This window comes from Megascapheus bottae, chromosome 13 (genome assembly GCF_031878675.1).
Source record: "Megascapheus bottae isolate mThoBot1 chromosome 13, mThoBot2.hap1, whole genome shotgun sequence".
Classification (NCBI taxonomy): domain Eukaryota; kingdom Metazoa; phylum Chordata; class Mammalia; order Rodentia; family Geomyidae; genus Megascapheus; species Megascapheus bottae.
In genome coordinates, this window is record NC_143521.1 from 20,502,870 (window position 1) to 20,512,134 (window position 9,265).

Here is a 9,265-nt window from a genome sequence, read left to right on the forward strand (position 1 = left end):
TTTTGGTTAAAAAATATTTATTACTCCGAAGCTGTCAAAGACTTTAAAGAAAATCGTTATTTAAGTTTAATGCTCTTTTTAACTCCAGCACGAATGCCAGACAATTCACCAGTATATCGTTGCTCTTCTTTACGAACTTCACGAACTTGGCCTCTTCTTCGGATTTTGGCTCTTCGGAACTTCTCCCTATGTTTTACTCTGGGATTTCGATCAATCTTCTTTCTCCTAGGTGTAAGTCCCCTATTTTTAGCAATCTGGTAGGTAATGGCTCTCTTTGCATTTTGATCTTCAAGAGCCTGTTCTTCAGTACTTTCTTCTTTCTTTCTCTTCAACTTTTGCCTGTCTTCCATCTCTTTATAGTACTTTAATGCAGCTTCATCAAAATCAGAATCATCAGAGACATCTGCAGAAGCAGCAGCAGTTTGGGAAACAGACTTTTTGGACTTGGCTGCTGTCAATTTTGCCTTTTGCTTCCGTTCTTTCTTTACAACATCGTCCTCACCTGTGAGTAGACAACGAATTTCTGAGGACAGCTTCTGATCCACTACGGACAGCTTGTTGATCAGATTTCGGTAGGTAACAAGCCTTTCTATGACAGGATGTCCTTCAGCAGGGATTCTCCTAGCTTTTAGAATTAGATAAAAACTGATGTTGGAGCAATAGTTCAGGTAGAGATTATATTTAGTCTTCAGGTACTGGCTTCCTTTTCCAGGTGGAATGATACCTTGCTCCACCAACTCTAACAGCGGCTCTAGCTCATCCTTCACTTCTGTCAACTTAACTTTCAAGTCTTCTATCAGCTCCAAGAGCTCTGGGGATTCTTTTCTCAACATTTTCAGCTTTTCTTTCACTGAAACTTTTGCCAAATCCTTCACCACTCGCGTCTCAGTCTCATCTACCCTAGAAACGGGTTTTGCAAAAGCTTCCACCCAGGCAACTCCAAAGTCATCTTCCTGCAGGCCTTGTGCTAGGCGCCTCTGGATTACTTGTGCCTCTTCCTCTTCCTCTCTCTCCTCCTCCTCAATGTCTTGTTGGCTCTGCCGGCCTCGGGATTTGGAACCGTAGTCGGTATCGTAATACAGTTTCTTCCTTTGACCCCACGACAAACTAGGATCCACAGAAGCCTCAGCCTCACTCTGCACAGAGCTCCCACCATCATCATCACCGTCGTCGTCTCCATCCTCCTCGTCCCCCGTACTCTCTCCATCCTCCACATCTAGGGCTAGCACTTCCTCCTCGTCCTCCACGCCATCCTCCTCATCCCCACTGTCCACGTCGGCCCAGCCCTTCGCCAGGGCCGCCCGGGAGCGTGCCTCGTGGAAATCGTCTACCTGATCTTGGTAGTAACTGGCGCTCCCGGGTGAGGGCGGCGACCCCAAGTCGTCCTCATCTTCCTCTCTGGCATGGCGACCGGCCTGCACAGCCGCCCACTGGGCCGCTCCACGCCGCCGGGATTTCTTCCCCATGGCTCGCACACGCCGTCACAGGTTTTCTGGCGCCGCAGGGACTTCACCACCTCTGACCACGGTCCGCGAGTCCCACGCCTCAGCAAACAAGTCACTTCCAACAGTCCACTGGTCGCCACGCGCGCTCGGCGGCACGCCAGCCTTCGGCGGCAGGAATCTCCGCTCCCTTCCGGCCCCCAGGATGCTCTGCGCGTGGCGCGCGGACAGGCACTTCCGCTTGGCCCGGCTGGTGTAGTCGGAAGCCGGGCGGAGGCGGGGATAGGATGCGTTCCTGCCTTTCCGCTGTGTCCTTTTCACACCGGTAGGTTCCGGCAAAGTAAAATCTCCGTGTAGACACAAATCGAAATAGTTCCGTTCCGGAGCGCTCTTTCCCGAGACTCTCGCGAGCCTGGGCGTGGCTAAGGGCGGGAACTGCCATCCCCCGCCCCCGACGCCGCGAGGCGCGTCGGTCCGGGCGCTAGAGGGCGCCGCCCGCCCGCCCGCCCGCTGACGGGTCCCAGGGGCGCCCGGTGAGTGGTTCCCGAGGGCAGGGCGGGGCTGGCGGGTGTTTTTTTTCCTGCTCCGGGTTGGTTTCTTCCCTCCACTTATCCGTATGGAAGTTAACTGTTTGTATGCTTTTTGTTTTTCCCCTCACGACAACAATCGGACCCCAAGTTGCTGGTCACCACAGCCTGAAGCGTGGGCGCCGCGGATGGGAGGAGGAGGCCGGAGGGCCGGGGGCCGGGGTCTGCGGGGAGCCCCGCGTGTCCCCCGGGAAGCGGAGCCGCTTTTCCCAGGAACTCGGGGGTTGCCGGGCTCCACCGTGTGGGGAAAGGGCGAAGGTAACGCGATTGCCTCCGGGTGTTTGGGGAAGGATGCCCCCGGGGTTGTGGGGAACCGAAGCTCCCTGGTTCGTGACTGCCAGGACGGTGTTGGTGTGCTCCCCACACGGGTAAATGCCACGCGTGTGCGGGACAGCGAACGAGACCACGAGGGAGGCCGGAGACCAAGGCAGATCCTGTCCGCTCGTGGGGAACCTGTGGTCTAGCTGCCTTTGGCCTGTGTTCGTGGGGCCGGACAGTGAAGTTGCGATTGGGATAAATTTTGTAGGCACATAAGTTCCCGTGTCCCGTCCGCCAGCTTAGGGCGCTGAAAACGTGGCAAGTTTTAAAATCCGGTGGTGCCAGCCCTCTTACATGAAAGGGGATATAGAGGACTGAAGGCGTGGTCCAACCCAGCCAGGAAACCAAGCAAATGGGAGTTCAGTACTCTTCCTGGAGCACAGAGAATTTATACTTAAGACACTTGTCCAGAAAAAGAGAATAAGCTTATTTGACATTTATATTGTATTAGGTAATGGTGATTTGTAGAAATCCATTAAATGCCATAGAAAAACTAAGGGAACAAACTATCAACAATAAAAAAATGTAAGACTCATATTCAATTCACTACCGAAAATAAAAAACAAACAGAAGTGGAGGTGTGGCTCATGTGGCAAAGTGCGCAGCCTTGAGTAAAAAGCTGTAAGACACAGTACTGAGGCCCTGAGGTCAAATCCCAGTACTAGGACACACAAAAATACTTTACAATCTTTAGACTGATTTGAACAAAATGAACATATAGACAAAACTTTCAGGTATTTTAAATACAAGCAATTATAGTATTGTAATATTTAAATACATTAAAGGGGCTTAGTGCTAGTGAATATTCAATGTTGTATTCTAGTCTTATAGTACTCTATAATAAGGAGCAATTTAACAGTTATTCAGTTTTAGCAGCTCCATTATACCTTTCCTAGCCTATATAGAATTATTTACCACTCAGGATTTTTAAATTGGAAATTTATATTTTAAAGGTATTAATGAATTTGTTCATAACCTTATGCCAGTTAAAAAGGAAAACACTAGCCAGGCGTGGTGGCTCTCGCTTGTAATCCTGCTTGCTCAGGAGGTTGAGATCTGAGGATCATGTTTTCAAGCCAGCTTGGTCACTAAAGAACATAAAACTCTGATCTCCAATTAATCAGGAGAAAATGGGAAGTGGGGCTGTAGCTCAGGGGTAGGGTGGTAGCATTGAACTAGAGCTCAGGGACAGTGCCCAGGCCCAGAGTTCAAGCCCATAACACATAAAAAATAAGACGAAATAAAGAAAACACTATCTGGGTGCTGGTGGCTCATGCCTAAGTCCTAGCTACTGAGATTTGAGAATCATGATTTGAAGCCAGGCAGAAAAGTCTTCACTAAACTACCAAAAAAGCGAGAAGTGGAGCTGTGGCTCAAGTGATAGAGCACTAGGCTTGAGCAAAAAGAACCTCAGGGAGGGCCGGGAGTTTGGCCAAGTGGTAAAATGCTTGCCTAGCATACACAGAGACGTGGGTTCCATTTCTCAGTACCACATACAAATAAAAACCTGGAAGTGGTGCTGTGAATCAAGTGGTAGAGCACTAGCCTTGAGGAAAGCCCAAGGACTGTGCCTCAGGCCCTGAGTTCAGTCCCAAAGTCTGGCAAAAAAAAAAAGCTCAGGGACAATGCTCAGGCCCGAAGTTCAAGCCCCAGTACACATACGCACACAAAATAACAAACCCACTGAGTCCCCAGAGAAAATGAAAAAAAAAACATTGTTTAACATTTGACTACACAAAGTACATTTACCATTTACTTGAACATTGCATCTGACTCAAAAGGTAGCAAGCTAAACAATGAGATCAAGTTTTGTTTTTCCTTACTTTAAGCTGTCTAGGAGATTTTCTTCCTGTGGCAGGATTCTGAGAATGTCACAGTAGCTGTCCACATTCTTCCTTCAAAACATGTGTCCCAGGTGTTGAAAGTATTGTCCCATCAGAGTTGTATAACTCATCCCTGTTTTTTCCGGGAAACAACAACAACAAAAAATCATTGATAGAGGAGACTGATGTGCTAAGTTCTGTCATCAACTTTTTTTTTAATTTAAATTTTTTTTTTTTTGTGCCAGTCCTGGTCTTGAGCTCAGGGCCTGAGCACTGTCCTTGGACTTTCTCAAGGCTAGAGCTCTACCACTTGAGCCTTAGTACCATTCCCGGCTTTTTTCTACATATGTGGTACCCAGGAGTTGAACCCGGGTTTTTGTGCATGCTAGGCAAGCACTCTACCACTAGGCCAAACTCCTGGCCCCCTGTCATAAACTTTTATTTTGAGACAGTCTCATTATGTAGCCTAGCTGCACTGAACTTCTTATTCTGCCTCAACTTCCAAAGTGCTATATATTATTTTACACTTGTTGGACTTGAACTCAGGGCCTGAGCACTGTCCCTGAGCTCTTTTGCTCAAGGTTAGCACTCTAACACTTTGAGCCACAACTCTACATCAGGTTTTTCAGAGGTTACTTGGAGATAAAGAGTCTCACGGGCTGGTTTTGAATTGTGATCCTTAGATTTCAGCTTCTTGAGTAGCTAGGATTGCAGACCTGAAATGCCAGTGACTGGCTTATAATTACATGATTATGCCACCGTGCTCAGAACACAGGTTTTTAAAATGCAAATTAAATAACAATATTTAATGTTCAGTTAATGAAATATTTAATGTTCAGTTTGTGAATTTAAATGCACAGCCAAATGCATATTATCTTGTATCTTAACATTACAGATGTGGTGAGGTAATTGAAAGTGTAAAAAAAATAAGTTGAGGCCGGGAGTTTGGCCTAGTGGTTAAAGTGCTTGCCTAGCATGCACGAAGACCCGGGTTCGATTCCTTGGTACCACATACATAGACAAAAGCCGGAAATGGTGCTGAGGCTCAAGTGGTAGAGTGCTAGCCTTGAGAAAGTCCAAGGACAGGGCTCAGGCCCTGAGCTCAAGCCCAGGACTGGCAAAAAAAAAAAAAAAAATAAGTTGTTTTTTGCCAGGCATGGTGGCTCATGCCTGTAATCCTCGATACTAAAGAGGCTGACATCTGAGGATCAAGGTTCAAAGCCAATCTGGGCACAAAAGGACCTGAGACTCCTATCTCCAATTAACCAAATGGGAAGTGGGGCTTGGCTCAAGTGTAGGGCAGTAGCCCCTACCCTGAGCTGAAGAGCTCAGGGGACAGCACCCAGGCAGAGTTCAAGCCCCATGACCCACAACTCCCCCCCCCCAAAAAAAACCGAAAAAGTAATTTTTTTCCTCTTAAATACTCAGTGAGGTAGTACTAGTAAAAATAATTTGATAGGAGAATAATACTAAGAACATTTTTCTTGTCTACCAACTTGGACAATGTAATATAATCACAAAATTAGAGTACGTTTTTGGTGCAAGAATTATTTTTAGTTGTAAGAAAGAAAATGGAAGAGGTGAAGCAGTTTCCATCTGCTTTCATTTTTGATGGAAATAGGTGTCATTTCTGCTGCCAGAAACCACTTACTCTGAGACCAACAATAGATTCTTTTTGCAAATGAGGTATCTATTTTTCTTCTTTCTTTTTTCGTTTTTTTTTTTTTTCCAAAGAGGGTATCTAAGGTATCTAAGTTATAAAATCCTAGAAGATATTTGGAGGTACATGATAAAATACTGAAATTTTATGTTTGTATTTTAAAAGTCTTGGTTTGATTGCCTTAGTTACAAAATGAAGAATTTAATGAAATTATATCCAAAAAATGCTTATTAACAAATAACTAGAAAATTTACAATTGTTTCTAATAAATGGTTATTACGACTTTATTGGTAATTTTTTTTCTTTTAGAGTAATATAATTGGTAGTTGATCTCTAGTCTCACTCTACAGTTACTTTTCTCAACTACTGGGTACATTGTTTCTATGCAGTGTTTTTGTTTTTTTTTTTTTGCCTGTCCTGGGCTTGAGCTCAGGGCCTGAGCACAGTCCTTGGACTTTCTCAAGGCTAGAGCTCTACCACTTGAGCCACAGCACCACTTATGCCAACTTTTTTCTATGTATGTGGTACCAAGGAATCAAACCCGGGTCTTTGTGCATGTTGGACAAGCACTCTCCCACTAGGCCAAACACCCAGCTGGTTACACTGTTTCTTTGTCCACATTTATCAATAACAAAAAACTTGAGGTTCACAAATATATATGTCTGCTGCCTTGTATACTGGAAAAACTTGAGCCCTCAGATTTATACAGTAACATTACTCAGAGACACAGTATGAATTTTAAATCACATAATGATATTTAAAAAGTCAATAAGGGATCTCAGTCATATTGAATCTCTCCAGTTTGTTTTGAGGCCTGAGAAGTTATAAATGTAGGAATATATTCAGACTGCAGGCAGAATCATAAAGCATAAGTTGAGGATATTATTCACTATTGATCTGTTGTTCCTTTATTAATTTTAGAAAGGATTTTATGTTTTTTTGTTTGTTTGTTGCTGGTTCTGGGGCTTGAACTCAGTGCCTTCCCACTGTCCTCTTTTGCTCAGGGCCAGCACTTAAGCCACAGTTCCATTTCTGGCTTTTTTTTCCCCTGGTTAATTGGAGATCTGAGTCCTGTCCAGGCTAGCCTTTGAACTGTGATCCTCAAATTTCAGCCTCTTAAGTACCTAGGATTACAGGTGTTAGTCCCCAGCCCCCAGCATACTTCTGTTTTTTTGTTGGTTATTTGGGGATTAATATTACTCTTTTAGATTTGACTTTGAACCTGGGTTCTCAAATCTCAGACACCTGCTAGGATTACAGGTGTGAGATACTAGCACATAGCCTCATCCTTTTTTATATGCCATTTGGTAGTGCTCTTTCTCCTTCCCTTCCCTTCCTCCCTCCCTCCCTCCCCTCCTCCTTCCCTCTCTCCTCTCTCTCTCTCCTTCTCCCCCCCCCCCCTTGGTGCTTGAACTCAGGGTCTTGGCACTGTCCTTGAGCTTTCTGAAGCCTTCCAATTGTTTATGTGGTTCCAAGGAATTGAACCCAGGGCTTCATGTGTGCTAGTCAAGCACTCTACACGAGGCCACACTCCCGGCCCTGATAGTGCTCTTTCTTATCCCTTCTCTGCATCTAGAAAGCATTTTCTGTGGGAGAGAAATTATGCATTTAGGAAAAAATGATATAAAAGGAAACATGCCAATTCGTGTAAAATGGCATGTCGAGGTATATGGTGTATTTATTAGCAATTTATTATGAAAACAAATGAGTGAATGGAACGAGATCATATTAAAGACATATTAAGCTAGTAATAAAGATTTTAGAATTTTGGTGCAAATTGGTTGGAAAGAAACAAATTTTTGGTAAGAAACAAAATGAATCAGAAACAGGAGTTAGAAAATTATATAGTGCAGGAAAAGGAAAGCAGATATTTGACTGTAGCAGCAGTTTTTCCTCAAAATAAATTAGAAATTTCCTTAAAGAAGAGCAAGACCCCCAAAAAACTGAACATAGATCTTCCCTATGACCCAGCAATTCCACTAATGGACATTTGCCCATTGGACCAGAAAAAAGGACATACTAAAGCTACTAGCACAACGATGTTCACTGAAGCACTATTTACCATAGTGAAGATATGGAACCAACCCAGATGCCCCTCAGTTGGTGATTGGATCAACAAGATGTGGTATTTATACACAATGAGATTCTATGCTGTCATGCTCCTAGCAAAGGATTACAATAGCACAAACCCCAGATATACATAAGGCCATATTGGTTGAGGCCAAATTAATGGACCTCCAGGATATGGAAAGAAGAGCTTAATTATGAGTGATTGTTATTCTTTATGCATTATATTTTTCTCTCTTCTCTTGTGTTGCCCTTTGGTTAATCTCATATTGTTACAGTATCCCACTTTGTTACCTGGTATATTATATTATGTTTACTTGTTTATTTGAAATAGGAGGGGAAAATGAGGGAGGGAGTGGGAGGAGGGAAACGGGAAAAAACCATAAGGGATATCCATGTGTGAGAAGTAATGCACCTTCTGTCTGCGAATATAACTGTAACCCCTCTAATCATTAAAATAAAAAAATTTAAAAAAACAAAAAAACAACAAAAAAGAAGAGAAAGACCCAGAGTAGTAGTTGATAAATTGCAAGGAAAATAGTATTATTTTTGAGTGGTTTCTTAGGAACTTTGTCATTGTGAATCTAGAGAAATAATCATAAAATCTTAGCAAATTTTTTTCAAATATGTTTTTGGAAGTAGGCCATTTAAAAATTGGAACAAACAGCACTTGTGTGGTTGAGGGTAAGCTTTGTGTGATGTCATGCAACTGACATGTAGTATCCCAAATAGCAGTTCTATGAAAAGCCACTGCAGGTGCAAGTTTATTTAAAAAACAGACCACTGCACAGGTGCATTTCTCCATATAAACATTTAACCACAAACACTGCTGTAAAAAATCTTGTGGAAACATGATGGAAAAAAATTTGTGTTTTTATTTGTCTTAATTTTTTAAATTTTGAGCAAGAATTTGGAGTAATTTTTTTGTGTGTGTGATGAATTCTTTTTTTGCCTCCTGATATATAAACATAAACTTTATAAATATTGTGTTGAGTAATGATCAATATTGCAATGCTTATATGCAAAGATGAAAATGTTTGTGGTTAAAAATGCCAATTAGAAGAAATTCCCCAGCCAGATGTGATTTTTGGTGTTATGAATGGGCTGGGTTAAGTTTACATACCACTTGTAGCTTTAGAATTAATCATAGGATTGATTCTAAAACTCAAATGTTAAACTTGTACAGTTTATGTTTTCTTATGTAGAAGTATGTGGTATCATCTACTATTGTTATCTTCCTCACTATGTTGCATCTTTAGGGTGCTTTTCCTTGTTGCTTATCTTCTGCAGGCCCCACTCTTTCCCACCTTGTACTTGTACTTGCTATTTCATTTCTTAGAATAGTGTTTTTCTGATTCTGGCAAGCAG

At 43.0% G+C, this 9,265-nt stretch overlaps 1 protein-coding gene across 1 annotated transcript; it reads right to left on the bottom strand.

Moving 5' to 3' along the window:
* On the bottom strand, positions 1-1,655 carry Utp3 (UTP3 small subunit processome component). The gene has a single exon (XM_090343470.1). It carries the CDS (start codon positions 1,464-1,466, stop codon positions 57-59), a length of 1,410 nt encoding a protein of 469 aa, XP_090199596.1. The 5' UTR covers positions 1,467-1,655; the 3' UTR covers positions 1-56.
* Positions 1,656-9,265: the final 7,610 nt, after the last annotated feature.